Raw genomic sequence first — 23,241 nt, 5'->3', positions numbered from 1 at the left:
GAGGACTTGTGGCCCCTGCTCCCTGGGTCACTGCAGCAGACCGTGAGCCAGCTCTGACGTGGCATCGTGCATCAAATCCCTCAGCTTGGACCAGTTGTCTTTTTGAAACATGCCATTGTGTGGTGACAATCGGTCAGAGGACGCCTCTAGGCATGGAGGGATGACCAAAGCCTCCTGGATATCTGAGGCCTGAAGTCAGCCTGTCACCCAGTGTTCCCATCACCCCAAGGTGATCACTAGCTACTGCATGAAGTCAAGATGCTAGTCAAGATGTTTTCTCTACAGCGTCAAATGAGTCTTCACTATTAAGGTATTAATAAAAGAAGAGGAAGAAGAAGAAGAAGAAGAAGGAGGAGAAGGAGAAGGAGAAGGAGAAGGAGAAGGAGAAGGAGAAGGAGAAGGAGAAGGAGAAGGAGAAGGAGAAGGAGAAGGAGAAGGAGAAGGAGAAGGAGAAGGAGAAGGAGAAGGAGAAGGAGAAGAGGAAGGAGAAGAAGAGGAAGAGGAAGAGGAAGAGGAAGAGGAAGAGGAAGAAGAAGAAGAAGAAGAAGAAGAAGAAGAAGAAGAAGAAGAAGAAGAAGAAGAAGAAGATAACTAGAAATCAGCTGGGTATGGCCAAGAATACTTGGAATTCTCAGTACTTAAGAGATGGAGGTAGGAAAATCACAAGTTCAAAGTCAGCCTGGGCTATGTATGAAGCAAAACACATATATAAACTAAAAATCATCTAAACAAGTCAAGAAACGGGGTGGGAGTGGGCGGAGTGAATGCCAGAAACCACTGTAATGTGTTGTAGTTTCTCGTGGTATTTTTCGTGTGTGCATGCGTGCATTCATGGAGTGTGCATGCATATTTGTGCGAGCATGCGGAAGCCCTATGTTGACATCAGGTATTTTTCCTCTATTGCTCTGTCTTACTATTTTTTAGACTTATTATCTTTACTTCTCTCTGTGTGTTTGTATCTATGTGTGGGTTTGTGCATGTAAGTACAATGGCCGTGGAAGCCAGATAAAGGACGTGAGATCCCTCAGGGCTGGCAGAGGTGAGTCGCCCAAGGGCGTGCCGGGAACCAGACTCAGGTCCTTTGCAAGAATACACACATTTTAAGTCTTTTTTTTCCCTCTGAGACAGGGTCTCACTATGTAGACCAGGCTGGCCTAGAACTCAGATCCATTTGCCTCTGCTTCCCAAGTGCTGGGAATAAGGGTGCGTGCCATTACACCTGGCGCGCTCTTAGCTTTGCACTGCTGGTCCAGCCTTCCAGCATCCTTTTGAGACAGGGTCTCTTGACTGAACCCTGCGCTGGAGTTACAGGTGTGTGGCCTTTTACGTGCTGCTGTGGTGGGTGTGGAGGCCTTCACGCTGGCATGGCAAGTGCTCCTACCCCGGGAGCCATCCTCTTTGTATCCCCAGTGAGAAATACGACTGGAAAATGAAGGAACGGAAGAACAGCAAGAACGCACGAGCAGCTTCTAAGGAGAAACAGGCTACCTATCTGTAATAGTGAACGACGTCGTGACAACGTGTGACAACACATTGCTACCGAGCAGTGACAGGCGTGGAATTTGTACTGACTTCATTCATATAAATGCGACTATTTTCTAAAAACTCAAGAGTTGGCGCGCTAAAGTGAAAAATAGGTTTGTTTGGGTTTTTTTGTTTGTTTATTTAATTTAATTTTAATAAATAGGGTCTCGTGTAGCCCAGGCTAGCCTCCAACTCATTAGGTAGCTAAGGATGAATTTGAACTTCTCATCCTCTTGCTTCTATATGAGTGCTGGGTGCACAAGTGTGTGCCATCATGCTTGTCGTGGTGCCAGGGATGTGTACACTAGTGTACTCCGACCACCGACCTAGAGCCCGGCCTTAAAATATGCACCTTCTCAGGCAGTGGTGGAGCACGCCTTTAATCCCAGCACTTGAGAGGCAGAGGCAGGCGGATTTCTGAGTTTGAGACCAGCCTGGTCTACAGAGTGAGTTCCAGGACAGCCAGGGCTACACAGAGAGACCCTGTCTTGAAAAAACAAAAACAACAACAACAAAAAAGCACCTGCTCCTCCCTGGTACCTCCCTGCTCTGTTCATCTGCCTACAGGAAAATGCACAGAAATCAGTGTGTCGCGCCTCTTAAGTAAACTTTAAAATTAGAGAGAAGGGTTACAAGATAGCTCTGTGGATAAAGGCACTGCCACCAAGCCTGACAGGCTGAGTCTGACCAGTGCATGGGCACTGACTGCGGTGTTCTCAGGGCCCAGCTCTGTGCTCCCCTCCCCCACAAAGTAAAGGAATAAAATCAGCCCAAAATAAAAGACTTGGGCGCGCCTGGGACAGTCTCTGTAACTGCCCGCTGGGGACGCTGTTTGCTGCTTCCTTCTCATCCTCCGTCTATCACAATCCCCACACCTATGATGCTGGCGGACTTGAGGGATTAGCCGAGGAAGCACAGTGGGAAGAGCTCTGACCACTGGCCACTCTAGCGGAGAATCCAGCTTGGCCCCGGAACCCACACAGGCTCACAACCTCCCAGCTGCAGAGGACCTGACACCCTGGTGGCCACCTGGCACACATGTGGTGCATAGCCATACACACAGGTAAGACCCCCCATGTAAAACAAGTGGGGAAGCAGAGTGACTTACAAGACAGGTTTCTGCCGGGCAGAACTGCCTGCCTGTCCGCTGGGAGTGGGCACGGGGGAGCTCAGGGGGCTGGGATCCGACACTGGCCCATGGCCCAGGGAGTCGTGGGGGTCGTGCTCAAGGGTCAGCTGGAGCAGGCGGCTGGTCTCCTGGATCAGCAAGTCGATCTGGGGACAGGCGTAGACAGGTGAGTCTTCTGAGGTGGCCGCAGAGCTCAGGGGTGAAGCCTCTACTTCGATCATCCCATCCTGCCCAGCCTTGGACCTGACTGTGATTCTGTGGTCCTACCTCGTCCAGCGGCACATTCCGGATGGGCGTGCCGTTGATCTCCAAGATACGGTCTCCGACGTGGATGGAGTTCTTCACATCAGGGCTCATGCAGCCCGGGTCCACTCTGGGGATAAAGCCGTAAGCCGTGGTTAGACCAGTTCCCCTCCAACCTGTGTCCTGAAAGCCAAGACTCAGGTGTGGAGTGGGGAGGACTGACCCACCTGAGGTGGAAACCGCAGTGTACTGTGGTTTAGTTGTTTCCTTTAACAAAACGAAAGATTTTATGTGGGTGTTTTGCCTGTGTGTCTGTCTATGCACCACATGCATGCATGCCTGGAGGCCACAAGGGTGTCTGGAGCTACAAGGTTGTGAGCTCGCCATGAGGCTGTTGGGAACCCAACCCTGCTTCTCTGAGAGTAGCCTGGCTCTTAACTGCTGAACCGTCTCTGCAGCTTCAGTTTTATCTTACCATTAGCACCTGGTAACTACGCTTAAAATCAGGCTTCACAGCCGGGCGGTGGTGGCGCACGCCTGTAATCCCAGCACTTGGGAGGCAGAGGCAGGCAGATTTCTGAGTTCGAGGCCAGCCTGGTCTACAGAGTGAGTTCTAGGACAGCCAGGGCTACACAGAGAAACCCTGTTTCGAAAAAAAAAAAAAAAAAAAAAAACGAAAGAAAAAAAATCGGGCTTCAGTATGGTGAGTGATGCATTACGTAATGCATGTGACCCCTCCCCCCCCCCCCCGTCCCCCTCCCCTTGCAATACTTCTTTCAGGTCTTTTCCTCTTTTGGGATGTGTGTGTGTGTGTGTGTGTGTGTGTGTGTGTGTGTGTGACTCAATGTTTCATTACATTTGTTCACAGAGGACAACTCCCTAACTCCAGGATTACACATACAGCTGCTGTTTGACTTAAACATTTTTTTTATATTCATTTATTGTGAGTGCATTGTGTGTGTGCATTATGTAATTGTGTTTGTAAATCAGAGGATAGTTAGTTCTTCCACCACGTGGGAGCTGGGAATGGAACTTGATTTGTCAGGTTTGGTGACAAGCCATGTTGACAGCCCCCGGGTTTTATAAAACTGGATTCTGGGGGTATGATCTCAGATCCTCCTGCTTCTAGTATGTGGACATTCTGGGCTTGAATAACCTGACTTGGAGACTGCAGACAGAACGCTCCGACCCGCGAGCTGAGATCGACCTCTCCCAGCAGCAGAGAGCTGGGTAATAACCGGTCCTTACAGCAGAGTCCCAGCTGACAGAGCTCACTCACCCTTGCACTCGGACGGTGTGCGAGTGCTCGGTGCCACATCCTGGTGGGCCGTGAGGGGGGTCGATGGAGACAGACAGGCCTCGTCTGCCGTGGGCAGAAGCTGGGATAGACACTAGGGTGACGGTGTGGGGCAGGTGGGAGCCGGGTGAGTCTGGCAGGATCTGTTCAATGACTGGAGTCACCACGGTCTGGTAGTAGCACTGCCCGCTATGAACGTCATCGCCGTGCGGGTCCAAAGAGAAAGGGAAGACGTTAGCATCAGGGAGAGGTCAGTAATGCGTCGCTGAGCCACAGCAAACTGGTGGGATGTAGGGCGGGACTGGGCATGCTCACTTGTCTCAGCACCCCCAACTCTGGGTCTGTTATTCTGGTTAAAATAAAAAAAAAAAAAACATTCATTTCTGTTTGTGTTTGCTTAAGTATATGTGTGCCAATATATATGGGGGTTAAAAGACAATTTGCAGAAATGGATTCTCTCCTTTCCATCATGGTCCTGGGGATTGCTAAGGTTGCTAAGTGTAATGGCTGACGCCTTTCTTTACCTACAGAGGCATCTCATCAGACCGTTAGGTCTTTTGATTACGTCCATTATTTTAGTTTGTGTGTGTAAGGGCTTGGGGAGTGGTCCGCACGCCACAGTGAGTTTGGAGGTCAGAGGACAATCTGTGACTCAGTTTCCTCCTTCCACCATGTGGGTCGGGCTTGGCGGCAAGCTCCTTTACCCACTGAGCCATCTCGCTGGCCCCAGTCTGGCTGGCTGGCTGGTGATATTGTCAGATGGCCAAGACAAGGCGAGGCCCTTGCGGATGCGGATGCGCCTCCTTAGGGCGGAAGTCATTAAAAACCCATTTGGGATCGGGTTCTCCAATCCTGCTTTGTTGTCGTTTCATAAGAGAGAATCTGTCTGACTTTTTTGTCCCTGGCTCTGGGGAGAAAGACTCTTAAGTGCTTGGAACAGGGGATCTCTGTTGTCTATGAGCCTCTGGGGGATGCTCAAGTCTATGCAAATGAGGCACATCGGGGCTGGTCCCACAGTCCCTGACTGTGACTGGAGGCTTGGGGCTTCTAGCCAGCCTGGAGCTCAGGAGCACGACAGAGACAGCATAATCACATGACCCAATGACTTAAACAAAACCTCAGTGAAAGACCTGGATGCTGGGGCTCAGTGTGTCCTCCCAGTTAGTAAATCTAGATGGGCTGGGGGAGAGGTGGAAGGCACCCTCGCTTGGTGCGACTGTGACCCACATCACCGTTGGGGTTCTGTTAGTTATCACCAAACAAGGGCTCACTGGATTTGGGAAGGCAGTTGCTTTAAGTGTGCGAGGGCCTGGGGACTCCTGAGTGTGCAGCTGGTGTCTGGAGCAGGAACAGACCTGCTGGTGATGGTATCTGTAGCTGGTGGGGCCTGTGCCAACTCTGTGGCTAGAGCCAGAGTTACACTGCAGAGGCAGCTGGTGCTGGGGGCACTTTTGGTTTCTGTCACTTTCTTTCTTTCTTTCTTTCTTTCTTTCTTTCTTTCTTTCTTTCTTTCTTTCTTTCTTTCTTTCTTTCTTCCTTCCTTCCTTCCTTCCTTCCTTCCTTCCTTCCTTCCTTCCTTCCTTCCTTTCTTTCGGTAGTACTCAGAACTGAACATAGAGCCTTACATATGACATAGAAGCCCTCTACCACTGAGCCACGCCTCCAGTCCCTCCCTGGGGGATTCTAGGCAGGGGCTCTACCACTGGGCTACCCAGATCTCTTTTTACTTCTTGAGATTGTATCTCGCTAAATTGCCCAGTTTGGCCTAGAACTTGCAATCCTCTTGCACTGGCCTCCTGAAAAGCTAGGGTGCCAGGCACTGCAATTCCTGAAAAGCTAGGGTGGCAGGGAGCAATGGCGCTTGCCCTCTCCTGTTTTACCAGGTGGTGTCTGGTACCGTGTGTGTGTGTTTGTGTGTGTGTGTGCGCGCGCGCGTGTGCGCGTGCGCGCACCATTCTGGCCTGGAGCTCACTACAGAGCAGTGTAGCTTTTGTGGTACCACAGAAGCCTGCATATGGGCAGCCTTGGTGACAGTGCAGGCTGCAGGACTCACCAGTACAGCTTGGAGTGTTCCACCAGTGTGTAGGTGTCCCCATCGCCGATGAAGGTCCCACAGGCGAGGCAGATGAAGCACTCGGGGTGGTACTTCAGCTCCCCGGCCACCTGTAGGGGTGGGGACACAACATAGCTTCGTGGTGCCCACTGTCCCTAAAACTATTGCCATTCTCCTGTTAGGGGGAAAGCAGGGCAACCCAGGCAGAATCTTGCCGGACAGTAGGGAACTGACAGGTCTTAACAGATGAAGAGATGGGCTCAGGACGCAGGGGGGATGGTGGCGGGAGAGAACGCACAGGGGAAGGTGGCTCACCATGACCAGCCCTTTGGTGATGTGTTCAGAGCACCCGTGGCAAGACTCGCCATAGCGGGCCCAGTAGTCCTTCTTGCAGAAGAGCTGTCCATCCTTCTCGTAGTATTGGTGGGAGAGGGAGGCGCTACACTCACAGCACCTGGGGGCGAGGGGCGAGGCTGAGGATGGCCGCCTACCATCTCTGCATAGCTTTTTTTTTTTTAACTAAAAAAACAATTTCTGCTCATGCGCGTATGGCTGCTTTGTCTATGCGTTTATCATGTGTGTGGTCTCTGGAGGCCAGGGGACACCATTTATCTTGGAGCTGGAGTCACGGGCAGTTGATGATGCAGATGCATGGGTATATACTGGACTGCTCTGCAAAAGCAAGGATTCTTGACCCTGGAGCGGCTATAGGAATTTATCTTTGGATTTTGTTTTTAAAAAAATCAAAATAAAACAGAGGCTGAAGGTGTACTTCTGTTGGTACAGAGCTTGCCTACCACACATAAAGCCCTCTCTCAACAAACAAAACAAACAAATGAGAAAACCAGAAACAAGAGGCTGGAGAGATGGCTTAGCAGTTAAGAGCACTGGCTGTTCTTCCAGAGGTCCTGAGTTCAATTCCCCAGCAACCACATGGTGGCTCACAACCATCTGTAATGGGATCTGATGCCCTCTTCTGGCATGCAGGTGTATATGCAGATAGAGCACTCATACATAAAATAAATTTAAAAAATCTTAAAAAAATAAAAACAACAAAAACCCAAAACAAAACATAGAAAGGTAACCAGGAATGGAGACAAAGGCAGGCTATAATTTCAGAAGTTGGGAAGCTGAGGCGGGATCTCAGAGCTGCAGTTAGCAAGGGCTGCACAGTGAAACCCTGTCTCAAACAAACACACACAAATGCTTTTCTTGTTTTGTTTTGTTTTTTTGAGACAGGGTTTCTCTATATAGTCCTGGCTGTTCTGGAACTCACTCTGTAGATCAGGCTGTCCTCGAACTCAGAAATCCCGCTGCCTCTGCCTCCCAAGTGCTGGGATTAAAGGTGTGCACCACCACTGCCCGGCACGCAGAAAGAATTATATTGGGCTGGTGGTCCTAACTGTCATCCCAGCACTTAGGATACAGTGGCGGGGTGATCAGGATGTTCAGGTCATACTTAGTTATATACTCCATAGCAGTGAGTTCCAGGCCAGAACAGAACATGAAACACTCTCTCAAAAGTAAAAGGAAGAGGGGCTGGAGAGAGGGCTCAGTACTAAGGAGCACTGGCTGCTCTTCCAGAGGACCTGAGTTCAATTCCTAGCACCCAGGTGGTGGCTCAGAACCATCTGCAACACCGGTTCTAAGGGATCTGACCTCCTCTTCTGGCCTTTGTGGGTACCAGGCACACACATATATGCAAGCAAAACACTCAGATACACAACATAAAATAAACACTACGAAAGATAAAGGAATGAATGTAAGTTTGAGGCTAGCCTGGACTACCTGACTTATTCTGACAGTCAGAATAAGCTGGACTACAAAGTAAGACCCTTCCTCTAATTACATTAATTAAAAATTTAAAAAAAATGCAAAAGGCAAAAATAAAAATAAATGAGAATGACAATTAAAAGCAGTTGTAGCCTGTGAGTACAGGTAGCTTACACTGAAGTCCAGAGCCTAGAGTGTGAGACCAGGGATAGAACTGGACCTCTACATCGTGTGTGTGTGTGTGTGTGTGTGTGTGTGTGTGTGTGTGTGTGTTTAAATTACTAACAGACAAGCACAGTGGAGCACACCTTTGATTTCAACACTCAAGAGGCAGCCACAGATGGAACTCTGGTCTACACAGCCTGTCTCGGGCCAGCCAGAGTTACACGGTAAGATGCTACTTGCCTTGATTATTATTATAGTGTGTGCCCAGGTGTGAGCCCAGTGTGTGTGTTGAGGCTGTAGGATGACTCTGGGGAATCGCTTCTCTCCTTGGACTCTTACGTAAGTTCTGGGAACTGAACTTGGGTCGTCAGGCTTGGGCAGCAAGCCTCCTTGCCAGCTGAGCCATCTCGCCACTTTATTCCCTACGACTTTGTACTTTCTTTGGTTTAGGAGACATGGTCTCTCTCTCTCTCTCTCTCTCTGGCTGTCTCTCTGTAGAGCACACTTGCCTTGACTTCATGGAGGCCTACCTGCTTCTTTCTCCTTAGGACTGGGAGTAAAGGTATCTTTACTCTGTCTGTAGCTTTTTCTAGGCACAGCCTGTACGACCATGCATTTCAGTTCTGTCAAGGTGGGCTGAAGGACCTGGCCCACCCGCTGGCCTCAGAGGTGGGAACAGCTTCTAATCTGGGCCCCTCTCATGCAAAGAAGATGGCTCAGAAGGAAGGTGACTTGTTCTTGGTCACCAGCCAAATGGCAGAACAGAGCCCAGGAACAGCAGAGCGGGAGCAAACCACAGGCCCGCGCTAATGGACCCGCTGGCTTTCTCCTCCGCTGGCCTCTGGCAGCTCAGGGCTCTGTCACCCTCTAGAGCAGGGAGTCAGGAATGTCGGCACCTTCTGCTTTAGCTTGGGAGGCAGAGGCAGGTGGATGGATGGGGACTCAAGACCAGCATGTGGGCCAGTCAGGGCACTGTAGGAAAACTCCAGCTCAAAACAAAAACTAAAGCAAGCAAGCAAACAAACAAACAAATGAAATGAAATCTCTCAGGGGAGATGAGTTACTTAGCTCCACACAAGCACAGGCCCTGCAGAGCAAGTCTTGTCTCATTCAGCTGGGTAGGGACTGGACTCAGGAAGCAGACCAGACCCCGCCAGTGAAGATGCAGGATGCTGTAGCTTCCCAAAGCTCAGCCACCTTCAGGCCTTCTTCGTAAGGACATCCAGTGACCAGCTACCACCTACCATTAAATCCATATCCCTGTCTTCCCTAAGCCCAGGGTCAGCAAATCCAGCAATCCATCTCAGCCTAAGAGAGAACCAGGGAGGCTGGGGTCTTTGCCTTTAAAGTAGGTATGGATGGGGATTCTCCAGTGACCCTGTGGGGATCTGGAGCGCTGGCTCTGGGGCTCTTTGTGCCTAGATATGCCTGTGGGTCACATGGGCCAGGAAGAGCTGGACTGTCCTGTCCTGGGTACCAGTGCGGGAGAGAATAGGTGGGCGGGACTGTCCATGCCCTTCCCCCAACACCAGGGGCTTGCTAGAACTGTAACTGGGAAGAAGGCATGGCGGAGAGCTGTACACCAGCTGGTGGGATACTGTTCCTTTAAGAAGATTCCAGCTTGTTTCCCATTGTCTGGGTGACCGGCCTGCAGGGAGGGGCTCAGGCCAGGGAGCACAAAATGTCAAGAGTTCAGTTGTAAGTGGGTGGGGTGGTGTACCCAGGAAAGGGGCCCGATGAGGTGTCCCTGGGGGAGTCGGAGAACAGCAGAGGCGGAGGCAGTGAGTGCAGGGCAGGAGTCATGACATCATGCTTACTGCCCCAACTCTCCTGGCAACAGCCCAGCGCAGACTCCGATAGGGGGAGGGGCTTTGCACTGCTGGGAGGCCGCAGCTGGGGGAGGAGTCTCTGAACGTGGGGCCCCAGTATACCCCTCTTAGGGTCTTTAAACCCGAATGAAAGATGCCACAGAAGGGACCCACAGTGCGACGAGGCAGGGTAGATCCTGTCCGTTCAGGAAGGCCCCCCACTCTACACTATCGGTGACTTGCTTCCTGTCCACGCCTGGGTCACAGGGGTCTGCCCATCACTCCCCGGTGTCACGCTGCAGGAAGCAGGGCCTCTGCGTGCCTGTTTCCCCGCGGGTGTGGACTACATCCCACCCCGGGCGAGAAAGCTCTTGAGTGCATCTAGTAGGAAACTCCCCGGCTCCTCCTCCGCCCACTCACTCTTCACTCCTTCCGAGGAGCAGCAGCCGCCTCTGCAGCAGAACAACCTGACCCCCAGCCGGCACTGCCGCAGAGCTCGGCAAACACACGGGTCTGTGACGCCCGGGTCTGACCCCAGCCCGCACCCTCAGTGTCTGTGTATCTGTCCGGCCGGCCCTCTTCCCCCCACCCCCTCACTCTACTGAGCAAAGACAGGCCTTCTGAAACTCATCATGCAGCAGAGGATGACCTTGAACTCGGGAGCCTACTTCTACAAGAGCGTGCTGTCTTCTGGCTCAGTTTACCCAGGGCTGGGGATAGAACCAAGGACTCTACTGACTGAGCCACATCCCTGACCAAGCCTGGGCTTCCCATCCTCCTGCCTCTACCTCTCCAGCGCTGGGCTGACAGATGCATCCCGCTCTGCCTGGCTTCTGTCTCTGGTTAGATCGCTTCAGGCTTCTTTGGGGCTCAGGATGTGGGTTCATGCAACGGTGTGGTGGCTGGCCCTGGGCCTCAGCAGACCTCTGCTGATTGATGGACCGCACAAAGGAGCTTCTGATCTTGTCCAGCCCCTTAATCCTCAGTCTATATCCAGACAGGAGCCAGAGAAGGCAGGAGGGGGAACCGCTACGAAGCGCTGCAATGGCTGGGTGTGTGGCTAGGTGGGTAGAGTCCCCGCCTCACGATCAGAAAGCCCTGGCTCCCCATTCCTGGCAACAGAGGAGGTGGTGGTGCATGCCTGCATCTCAGGGCTTGGAAGGTGGAGGCAGGAGGTCAGGAGTTTGAGGTCATTCTGGGTTACCTAGCCAGTGTGAGGTCAGCCTTGGATATATGAGACCCTAACTCAAAGAGTTCTCCATGTCAGGAGCGGTAGGTAGGTAGGTCAGGTACTAGATGGGGCCTAGAGCTGGCCCCAGAGCCATCTGGGTAAAATTCCTGAGGAGACTGACCCATGGTCTTCTCAAGTAGAGCCAGGTCGAGGCAGGACAGGAGAGGATCCTGGGGAGGAGGGAACAGATGAGGGGCTCTGTGGCAAGGGACACTGGGCTGTGTCACAGTGACAGACATAAAGTTCCTCTCTCCTCATTCTAGGACGCCATGAGGAAAGACTACGCAGTGGGGGTGGGGGGGGCGGGGGCACTAGGAGAAGGTACCAGAAGATCCAACAATCCAGTACTGTCTCGCTTTCCTCATGGCCGGCAGACCTCATTAGAGTTTCAGTTCTGCCTGACAGCAGTCCCCAGATGGGCCTGTCTTTTAGTGCCCTGCCTCCAGCCCCAGCCTCTAAGCCCAGGACAGGTGGGGAAGGGGCTTTCTACTTACTTAGCCCCACGGAGGCAGTGGGGTCTTCTCAGGGCCAAGGCTGACTGCATCCTCTGCAGCTATGTCCGGAGACTCCAGAGGCCTGGAGGAGCCCATGGGTGGCCTGGACAAAGCTTCCCCATCCTACTGCGGGGGCTCAGGATTGGAGGCTGCAGGGGGTAGGGCCTGTGTGGCCACACCACAGGGGAGGAGGCAGACATGTGGCTGAGGAAGGCCTCTTTCTCGGTCTGACAGGAAGCAGCCAAAGTGTCTTTGGCTTGGGCTTTGGTCACAGAAGACGGGGAGAGATCTCTGCTCAGGCAGAAGTCAGCAAGGAGTGGTCTTCGCTCTAACTGAAGATAGAGCGCTAGGTGGGAAGGATCTAGGCTCTGACTATAGGTAGGAAACCGGAAAACACGGGATCTAGGTTAGGACTCCGGGTGGAAACATGAAGAAGAGGTGGTTTAGGCTATGACCCCAGGTAAGAGGCAGGGAGAAAGGATCTGGGCTCTGACCTAGGAAGAGAGAGCTAGGCTCTGACTCTATGAAAGGAGGTGGGAAGGGAGGGAACTAGGCTCTGACTCCGTGGCAAGGAAGCAAGGAAGGTGTGAGGGGCTCTGACTCCGGGCAGGAAGAAGGCAAGTAAGTACAATTAGGGAGGCGAAGAAGGATCCAGGCTCTATCCCCACTCCTCTTCTCCAAGCCCCCTGGATCCTGTGTGCTCCTTAGCCTCTTCCTGGACAAAAGCACCGAGTACTCGGCCCCTCTAGGGACAAGGACAAGCCCCGGAGCAGCTTCTCTTCCGGTGCTACCCCCAAGGGAACAGAGGCTGACTTCCCATGGTCAGCTCAGCCTGCTTACACGGGAGGTTCCCTGAATGAGAGCTTTCTCAGCGGAGGGAGGCTCACCATCAGTCCTCAGCCCATTCACCATTCCTGGCTCTGGCTACCCCACCCAGCCTCTAGGGAGATTACCCAGGCTACGAGAGCACTGAAGGCTCCTGGGAAAAGGACCCTGCAGGCATGGCACTCAGAGGCCGGGCCCAATAAACCCTGGACTGCTGGCTTGGCTCGAATCTTCTGGGAGGCAGAGCCCCCAGGAAGTGTGGCAGTGGGGCACAGACAGGGTCTCCTGAGCCCCCAGGAAGTGTGGCAGTGGGGCACAGACAGGGTCTCCTGCGGTGCTCAAACTCCAGCACTCTTATGCCATTGTACTGTCAGAGAGCATCTTCACAAAACACTGTCCTGGCTCAGCGGGACACCTGTCACAGCATCTGCGGCCTTCCCTGCTCTGTCAGCCTGGGATTTCCTTTAGGCCAGGAGCAGAGACACTGCAGTGGGACTCAGAGCCTGGATCAGAGGACTCAGGAAAGATGCCCGGCCAAGGAACCTTCAGGGTCCTGCAGTTCCCCGGCCACTGCTTCTCAACCTTCCCAAAGCCTTGTTTTTTTGTTTTTGTTTTTGTTTTTTTCCGAGACAGGGTTTCTCTGTGTAGCCCTGGCTGTCCTGGAACTCACTCTGTGGACCAGGCTGGCCTCAAACTCAGAAATCTGCCTGCCTCTGCCTCCCAAGTGCTGGGATTACAGGCGTGCGCCGCCACACCTGGCTCTCATACCTTTTTAATACACTTCTTCATATTGGGCTGACTCCCGACCATAAAATCATTATCGTTGCTACATCATAACTGTAATTTTGCTACTATTGTGAATTGTAGCGTAATATTTGGTATGCAGGATATCTGATATGGGACTTCCAAAAGGGTTGTGACCCACAGGTTGAGTATTCCTGCCCTGGACAAACATCGATGTAGCTTGAAGGCTGGGGCACAGGACACTGATAGAGCCTTTGCCTGGTACTCACAAGGCCCCGGGTTCGATGCCCAGTACCCATTGTCTGCCTGCCTGCATCCCTTCTTCCCTCCCTCCCATCAAGGCTGTAAGAGGCTCAGCAGAGAAAGACGCCTGCAACCACGCCCAAAGACCCGAATTTGGTCCTAACAGAATAATAAACTCCCAGTTGTCCTCTAATCTCCACACGTACATAATAAATAAGTAAATGTAAACAAATAAAAGTTTCCTGTCAGTGCCGGGAATGAACAGGCAAGGCAGGCGAGCTATTACCATGTGATAGCCCCATCCCCCACCCCACACACAAACATCAGTGCTTGGAGATTTAGTAGAGGCCTTGCCTAGGAGGCCCAAGGCTCTGGATGTGGTCCCCAGCACTGCGAAGAGCAAAAGCCCCCAAGGCTGGGTGATCCCACGCCAGTCCCATGGGTGTCAGACCCGTAGTGCGCTCGCTCGGCTGATTCCTGGGACGCGTCCACCACATCCCGTCAGTGCCTCTGAGCCTGATGAGTTCCTCCCTCGCTTCCTTCCACTCTGTGCGGAACTGTCACCTCCTTGGAATGCTATCTCCGGTCTCTTCTCTGGCTTTCCTGCTGGAAGGCAGGAGCCTGTGTCTGGGAGGGGCAGGACAGCGTCTGAGCACGCACTGGTCACACAGTGCAGCCTTTGCAGTCAGGCTCCATGGAGTCCTTGGGCACGTAGATGACCTCTGTGCCTGTTTCCTCATAAGTCACACTGCTTCACTACACAGTGCTCTGGCTCGAGGGTTGTCCCAAGGGGGCTTCTACAGGACAGGGGCTTGGGAGGAGCTGACTCAGGGACCCCAGGGTGTCCCACCTGGAAGAGCACAGAAAGGCATGGAAGGCAGGGTGTGTGACAACTCACGATGTCACCTCCCCTACCCGGTGGCTGTCCAGCCTTGTCACACACATCCCTCCTGCCTAAGTAGCTTTAACGAGGACAAAGGGAACAAAGATCTCAATGTCACCGTGAGGTTCAAGTCATTGGAAACAGAGCCTCAGGTGCCCTGTGGAGCGCCATGTGCCAGACATGAGCTGTTTTCCTGTTACTGGGCTAGGATCCAGGGGGCAGGGATCTAGGCTCTGACTGCAGGTGAGGAAGCAGGCAAGGAGGGATCTGGGCTCTCACTGCCCGTGGGCCCTTCCCCATTGAGGCCCTTGTGTCCCTCCCCTCAGAGACAGCAGAACACGCTCTCTCCCCGAAGCCCCCAGCTGGGTCTCACCCTTCTCGTGGAGCTATGGAGAGGGCCAGACGAAGCCGGGGCCCTGCAGTCTGCCCCTTGCCTCCCTAAGACAACATAGGGGGCTACCCTTGGGACTCCCTCGGGCCTTCCTTCCCTGCCAGTCACAGGGCCCCCTAGAGATAATTTCCTGATTCCTTTTGGACCCATTGAAAATCTAACTGCTACTAAAGTGACAGGCAAAACCAACCTGCCCTCAACTCTACAGACAACAGACAACCCCTCCCCGGTACAGACTTGCCTCTCATCACCCTTAAGAGAGCCCGTTGAACTCTGCAGAGATACAGCCAGATCTCACACCTCAGACAGTGACAGCCTTTCCTGGAGTGCTTACTGTGGTGGAATCCTAAGGACTGGAAAGGCATTCTTTGGTATTAGTTAGTATTACTAATTATTAGTATAAGTATGGGTAAAATCTTGCCTTGCAAGCAGGAGGACCCACACTCAGAGCCCCAACACCCATGTGAAGCTAGGAACACTGGTGCTTATCTGTAGCCGCAGTCCTGAGGAGTGGGCACAGGAGGACCTTAGGGGTTCCCTGGCTGGCCAACCTCGCTGAAGTGGCAAGCTCTAGGTTCAGAGAGAGACCCTATCTCAAAAAAAAAGGGGGGCTGGAGAGATGGCTCAGCGGTTAAGAGCATTGACTGCTTTTCCAGAGGTCCTGAGTTCAATTCCCAGCAACCACATGGTGGCTAACAACCATCTATACTGGGGTCTGGTGCCCTCTTCTGGTGTGTTTGAAGGAAGCAATGGTGGTGTACTCATATGTATAAAATAAAATAATTAAATTAAAAAAAAAAAAGGTGCAGGGCTGGCAAGATGGATCAGGGGATAAAGGCAACTGCCGCCAAGTCTGACGATCTGAGTTCGATTCCCAATATGTACAATGGTGGGGAAGGGAGAACTCATTCCCACAAGCTAACTTCTAATAACAAGTTATTCACATGCACACTATGGTGTGCATACACGTGTACACATGCTCACATGTGTGCACACACTCACACAGAGAAGAATGCTTGCAGCTGGGTGTGGTGACATACACCCATAACCCTACCACCAGGCATGAAAAACTAAACTTGAGCCAGGGCTAGGCTATGTTATCAAGACTCTTGTCTTAAAAACCCCAGGGCTGGGGATGAGCTTGGTGCTATGTTGTCTAGCTGGTGCTAAGTAAGGCTCTGGGATCTCACTGCAAGTGCTGGAGAAGAGGAAAGGAGGTCGATAAGGAGGGAGGGGGTGGGGGGGAGAGGGAGGGAGAGAAGAGAGTGGGGGAGAGGGAGGGAGAGAAGAGAGTGGGGGAGAGGGAGGGAGAGGAGTGGGGGAGAGGGGGGAGAGGGAGGGAGGAGAGTGGGGGGAGAAGGAGGGAGGGGAGGGAGGGGAGGGGGAGAGGGAGGGAGGAGAGTGGGGGAGAGGGAGGGAGGGGAGGCAGAGGGTGGGAGGGAGGGGAGGGGAAGAGGGGGGAGGGAGGAGAGTGGGGGAGAGGAAGGGAGGGAGGGGAGGCAGAGAGTGGGAGGGAAGGGAGGGGAAGAGGGGGAAGGGAGGGGGAGAGGGAGGGAGGAGAGGGGAAGAGGGGGGCGAGAGAGGGAGGGAGGGAGGGGAGGGAGGGAAGGGGGAGAGGGAGGGAGGGAGGAGAGTGGGGGAGAGGAAGGGAGGGAGGGGAGGCAGAGGGTGGGAGGGAGGGAAGGGGAAGGGGGAGGGAGGGGGGAGAGGGAGGGAGGGAGGGGAGGGAGGAGAAAGGGGAGTAGGAGAGAGCATGCTCGATGGTGGGTGACCCTATCTACTACAAATACAACTTCAGATGTTTGAGATTACTAGTGTTTGGGGCTTTGTGTGACTTCGGATTACAGAATATTTGCCTATGTACAAAGTGGATCTTGGGAATGGGACCCAAGGCTAAATAAACAGCTGCTTAATTTATGTTTCAGATAGGACTTACCCACATATCCAGAAGGAATTCTTTCTTGAAAACACTTTTACATGTATGGGTATTTTGTATGCATGCATATCTGTGCACCAATGCCCACAGAGGCTAGAAGAAGCTATCCATAAGAGGGTGTCACTTTGGGAACTGGAGTCACAGATGGTTATGAACCACCACACAGGCACTGGGAACTGAACCTATGGCCTCTGGAAGAGCAGCCAGTGCCTGTAACCACTGAACCATCTCTCCAGCATTCTTGAAGGAAAGTTTATGTAATGTTTTTGTTTTGTCTTGTTTGCTTTTTTGAGACAGATTTTCTCTGTCCTGGAACTCACTCTGAACACCAGGCTGGCCTCGAACTTAGAAATCTGCTTCCTCGGCCTCCCAAGTGCTGGGATTAAAGGTGTGTGCCACCACTGCCTGGATGTAATGTTCTTTTTTAGAGACTTACTTTTCAGTGGTGTGTGTGTGTGTATGGTGTATGTGTGTACAAGTGTTCACATATGAGTGTAGTACGTGCAAAGCCCAAAAGACGGTACTAGCTTCCCTGGTGCTGGGATCACAGGTGGCTGTGAGCTACCCCAACAGGCAGGGGAATCACACTCTGGTCCTCTCCAAGGGCAACGGGCATTCTTAACTGCCGAGCCATTTCCAGCCCAACCTACAGGACTTAAAAGTGTACCTGTGTTTTGACTATGTCTTGTCATAACTGGTCCAGCCTGGAACTGTCTACTGGTGCCACCGTGGTGATACGTTTTGGGGACGGTTTTTAAAAATTTTGAGACAGTGTCTTGTGTAGCCCAGGTTGGTCTTGAACTCACTACGTAGCTCAAAAGGACTTTGAACTCCTGCGTCTCCTGTTTCCAAGAATTCAGGAACTAGAAGCATGCGATCATGACTGTCCTATACTGTGCTGAGACTGAACCCAGAGTTTTGTGCATGCTAAGCAAGCACTCTACCAGCTGACCTTCAACTACAGTCCTGATTTGGGGGCATTTGGGATGAAGGATGTGTAATTTGTGCTTTTCAAAGACCATCCTGGTTTTTTTCCTTTCCCTCTGAGTGTGTGAAGGTACGCACTCATGCTCGGACGTACGCATGTGAAGGCTCTGGGTCCAGCCCAGACATGGCTCCTTAACAGCCAGCCACTTTGTTATCAGAGTCAGGGTCTACCAGTGAAACCGGGACCTGGCTGACCATGAAGCTGACTGGCCAGGGAGCCCGGAGGATTGGTGTGTCTTTACCTGTTGTGTAAAGAGTTTCCTCAGAGAGTTTAAAAAAAAAAAGAATCCTGTAGGGAACTCCTGAAGCAAAAAGGCAAACAACAAAACAGCTTCAGGAAGTCCCTGAAACTGACCTGATTCAGTTAGCCCCTTTCTGCCAAAGGAAGCAATAAAAGCCAAGAGTCCCTCTCAGAAGGGCAGCAGGGCTAAGCTGCGCAGAGAACTCCCCGAGCAGACCAGCCGCCTGGAAGAAGTTATGACCAATGTCACAGAAAGGACACTCGCTCTCTAGCCTGATGAGGCTGCCTGCAGGCTGTGCGGTGTGCTGCAGGTTCCCAGCTTTGTGAGCTGTCACCCACGCTGTGGTAATGCAACCGTCTTTAAGTCACCAATACTCCCGAAAGTAACCCCAATAAAACTCTTTGGTTCAAAAAGTTGGACTTTGATGGGCTATCATGGATTCCCTATCTGTGGTGAGTAGACCCCAGGATAGGTCTTGTCACACACCATCCTGTCCCTAGGGCTGGGATTACAGCCACACACTGCTGCATTGGTAGGTTCCCAGGGGTCAAACTCAGGTCGTCAGGTAAGTACTTATCAGCTGCACTGACTCCCCAACCCCATGTAACCCCTTCCGTATCACAGAGCCTCCCTTCTCAGTAACAATCCTAAGTCAGGCTAATGAGTCAGACCCCTGAATTACTATGACAGTCTCGTCCTGCCAAGCTGTGCCATCTGCCCACCGAGATGACAATCTTCAACAAACAGCACGTTCCCCAGCTGTCTGCTGCCTCTCTATTGTCTCCAGAAGGGCCCAAGCCCGGCATTCAATGCCCACAACCAACTCACTCTGAACTTGGTCTCTCTCCATTGGCTTACTGTGTCTCATCACCAACAGTCCTGCCAGCCTTGTCTCCCTGTGTGAACGCCCTCTGTGGGTCAAGATCCCTATGGGCCTCTCTGAGAGACTTTCTGCTGAGCGTGTGCTCTGAATCCCAAAATGTGTTACCTGCCTCTCTCTTCTGGCCTCAGAGTGGGCACTGCATACCCATATCCATACTCCTTTCTGGTCATGAGACTTCAGGCAGAAGGATGACCCTCTCTGTGCCCCAATTTGTCCTTGGGAGATGCAACTAAGTGCTAACTATGTAGAGTATTCCGATTCCTGCTAAGTGGCAGACAGGGACACGCCTCAGTCTTCTCCGGTTGAGACAGGGCCTCACATAGCTCAGGGTGGCCTTGAATTTGGGACATAGCACAAGGTTGCTTTGTGGATCTAGTGGGTCACCAGGCCACCTATGGGTGCCGATTGCTTTACTAAGTCTTTGACCACAGCCTTGGTCTGTGTGTATCTGCAGGGCAGGGCTATTTTCATTGGCTGACACATCTTTACGGACAGCTATGGCCTGGGGACAGCAGCTAGGATTCCCTTGGGATCCAGTGTCTCTTTTCCCTCCCCTGCAGCAGGGGAGCTCAGGGAAGGTAAGGCCAGCATCTGCCTTCTGCCTGTTCCCTCCCTACCTCAGGTTCCTTATGGTGAATTCCACCAGCCTCCAACTGAAAAAAAAAAATCACATCCAAGGGCTGGGGAGATGGCTCAGCTGGTGAAGTGTCTGTTCACACAAGCGTGAGGACTAAAGTCCATATTCCACAGAACCCATGCAAAGCAGCCAGACACACCAGTGTGCATCTGTAACTGTAGCGCTGGGGTTGGAGGGGGCGGTGCGGAAATGGGAAGATCCTGGATCTCACTACTTAGCCAAGTCAGTGAACTGCAGATTCAGTGGGAGACCCTGACTCAAAAACTACAGTGGAGGGCACTTGAGGAAGCCACCTGCGGTCTACCTCTGCCTCCCCATACACGTATGTGCATCACACACATACACACAAACATACACACATTCACAATTACACCTGAGCATGTGTGGACTCTTATAATTCCATATAGTGTAACTATTGACACAGTGCCTCAAACGTCCCCTTAAACATAAGTTCTCTGAGGAAGATCTTTGGTTACTTGTTTGAGACGGAGTCTCATGTAGCCCAGGCTGTCCCTGAACTCGTTACTTAGCTGAGGATGACTTCCTGCTTCCATTTCCTGAGTGCTGTCGTTTCAGCCACTGGGGAAGCTGAGGCAGGTGAATGGCTTGAGTTCAAGAGTTCCAAGCCAGAGGCAGATTTCTGAGTTCGAGGCCAGCCTGGTCTACAGAGTGAGTTTCAGGACAGCCAGGACTACACAGAGAAACCCTGTCTCGAAAAAGCCAAAAAAAAAAGGTTCCAGGCCAGGCTTGGACTACAAGACCCTGTTTCAAAAACCATCTGTAGGGGAGAGAGGGGAGATAGGGAGATAGGTGGGCGGGTAAAGGTGCTCTCTAGAGAAGCTGGGTGATTTGAGTTTGATCCCTGGAACCATATGACAAGCTAGATGTACTGGAAAGTCCTCCATAATTGTAATCTCGGCACTCCCGACTTCCAGCCAGGAGGAGGACACAGGACAATCTTCTGGAGGCCGAATTAGCAGCACTAGCAGCACAAAGGCACAGAAAAACCAGAAAGCCTCAAGGCGGAGGGAAAGAAACCAGCTGTCAACATCTGTCCTCCGACCTCCGCATGTGCTTGACCTCCGCATGTGCTTGTGAAATGCACACCTGCCACCCCCTTAATATAACCACGAGGGCAATAACAGATATGTGTATACATGCATGTGTGCAGTACACACGTGTGTGTGCCTCGCACACAGAGGCATGCACGCACGCATGCACATATACCCCACAGAACAAGCAAGCTGCTTGTTTTGAGAAAGGGAAACTGAGGCCACAGACCCGCTGGAGATCACAGGCAAGGAGAGCACCAGGAGAGACATCCGGGTCACAGGCAGGCTTTGCTGAGGGCACCCACCCTTCAGCCAGCCCATTGTACCTGAAGCAGTCCGCATGCCAGTCAGCATTCAGGGCCTGGAGGTACTGGCCGTCATAGATCCTCTGGCCACAGCTTGCACACACAGGCAACTCGCTTCCTGTGAGGGGTAGAAACCAGTCAGGAGCCATTCTTAAGATGCTGGCGGTCTAGCCTGCCCTGCTCACGCACTGAGTCTTTCTATACAGGGTGAGTATACACTCTGCCAAGCAAGAGGAAAGATATGCATCTGAGAGTCCTGCTTGGACGTCGCCGAGCCTATCCCGGCCCATCTGGGACATATAGAACAGAGGTGTCCTCTTCAGCGACAGCCAAGTCTAAACGAGGAGCAAAACAAAATAGAATGTAGAAACAAGGTGGAGGGTGGCACTTTAGTGACAGCTTCTTCTGCCTGCCTGCAGTGTCAAAAGGGACAATGGACTGGCAGAGCTGGGCTGGTCCATCCTAGGCTAAAGTATCAAGGTCACAAACTAAAAGGTGATAGCCCTCGTTGCACGGTGGTGAGGGGCCAGGGCTGCAAAGCCAGGTCTCTGACAATTCCTTAAGGCAGCCACTATCCATACGTAGACCTTGCACCCCTATAGCTGGTGGGCCCTGCAAAATTCCCCTGGCCTGCTCCTCTCTATTCTACAGACTCTGAAACCTCAGCTCCAGAGAGAGGACCTCTCTTTATGACACACAGCCAGGCTCCAAAGCTACTGCCTTCTCTTCTGCAAGGACCCCAGCATGCAAAGTAGTGTGTTGTTAAGTCCAGGGTGGGCCTGTGCCCCAAACAGGGTTTCAGGGATGTGTGAAACAGATCCGGCAGGAGCGGTCAGAACCTGCCTATGACCCAATGAACCCATTGTGGGGGCTTTGGAAAGGAAACCTAGGGGAGATCCCAGACTCTGACTCAGGCTGAGCCTTTGAGCCCCAGCTCTAAACCTGCAGCCTCTCAGTGAGGGAGAAGAGACTGGAAAAGGCTAGGACTCTAGCCAAGACTGACTAAATACTACGATTGGTGCAGGGAAAAGGGGAGGTCATGGTATGACGGTAGTTATGGTGGTGTACTGCTGCAGTATTCGGTCACCGAATCCAGGATGCATAGCTGTCTTGAAGCCCCCCTCCCGCCCCCGCCACTAGCTCCCCACTTCACCAAGTCCCCAAAATGCAGATGGGGAAACTGAGCCCCTGAGTGTTAGTGGCTGGCTCAAGGTCAGAAAGCCCCGTAAATGTGAATCAGCGTCTTTGATCCAAGGTTGCTGCAGTTTAGTTCTCCCGGGTCAGGCTGGATCAAAGAGGGTGCCCCCCTCCCCCCCAATCCCCGGCCGCCGATGGAGATCGAGGACCAGGGGACAGAGAACTAAGGTTGGTGCTGGACGAACAGTAACCTGGAAGATGGATAAGAGGGGATAGGGTATGGGAAGAGGGGAATCCTCCATCCTCGAGAGAGCGATTCATCCCAGGGCCGGGGAAGGGAGAAAGAGGGTGGGAGGGTGACAGGGAACGGCCTGCGGGCTTTGGAAGGGCAGGCGCATCCCTAGGAGGCAGGGGCGCGGCCTCGCCTTGGCGAGTGCCCCTAAGATACTCCCGACTCCCCTCCCCCGACCCCCAGCCTGGCGCACCTTCCTCTCCCATACGTTCTTCCCTCCAGGTGCAACAAAGTAGCGTCAACCTCATGCACTCGGCGGGGGGCGGGGACCGCCGGCAACCGGCGGGGTACCGGAGAGCTGGGACCGGGCCCGCGAGCTCGCCCGCCGCCGGCCCGAGAAGGCGGGAGGCGGGGAGCGCGGGGCCGGAGGCGAGCGCTCCGCTTCGGGTTCGGCGATGCTGCCCCGCTGCACTCCCACACCAGGCTTGGGGGACACCGGCTCCGCGTTGCCGCTGCCAGAGAAGCGCGGAGGGGCGGGCCGGGGCGGGCCTGCGAGCTGCGGCAGGGGCGGAACGCGCGCGACGCGGCCGGCTGGTACTGCCCCTGCGCGGCCCCGCCTCCGTAGCGGTAGCCTCGCCCCTCAGGGACGGACCCGCCCTCTGCAGGGTGATGAGAGGCCGACGGGCTCTGCCGGTTGGACCTGTCATTGGGCGGCTCCGCCCCTCACGGCGATAACCACGCCCATCAAGCGACAATCCCGCCCCGGAGCAGTAAGCACGTCTTCTCAGCTGCAGCCACGCCCTCTCCAGGCCGGTTTAGGGGACTGCCAGCTGCGACTTCGGCAGAATTGTCCCTGCTTAGAACGGCACCTCCTCGAAGGAAGCCACGCCCCCTTAATAACAGCCACGCCCTCGGGGGAAAATTCGGCTGAGCCTGCGAACGGCGGAAAGGGTGGGTCTTGCGTGGTGCTGAAGGGTGAAGCTGCCTCTGCGTGGCTCCTCCTCTTCGGCGGAAGCCACGCGGGTCT

General features: G+C 53.2%; 1 protein-coding gene across 1 annotated transcript in view; it reads right to left on the bottom strand.

The window, feature by feature from the left end:
- Positions 1-22,777, bottom strand: part of Limk1 (LIM domain kinase 1) — a 35,731-nt gene extending 12,954 nt beyond the window's left edge. Inside the window, 7 exon segments of the mRNA XM_052168173.1 lie at positions 2,633-2,799; positions 2,921-3,026; positions 4,176-4,382; positions 6,247-6,356; positions 6,562-6,700; positions 20,867-20,963; positions 22,468-22,777. Of these exon segments, the coding sequence (XP_052024133.1) occupies positions 2,633-2,799; positions 2,921-3,026; positions 4,176-4,382; positions 6,247-6,356; positions 6,562-6,700; positions 20,867-20,963; positions 22,468-22,522 (881 nt within the window). The 5' untranslated portion in view covers positions 22,523-22,777.
- Between the last annotated feature and the right edge of the window lie 464 nt (positions 22,778-23,241).

The sequence above is a fragment of the Apodemus sylvaticus genome, chromosome 22, assembly GCF_947179515.1.
Source record: "Apodemus sylvaticus chromosome 22, mApoSyl1.1, whole genome shotgun sequence".
Taxonomy (NCBI): domain Eukaryota; kingdom Metazoa; phylum Chordata; class Mammalia; order Rodentia; family Muridae; genus Apodemus; species Apodemus sylvaticus.
This window is presented reverse-complemented; position numbering and strand designations above follow the sequence as displayed.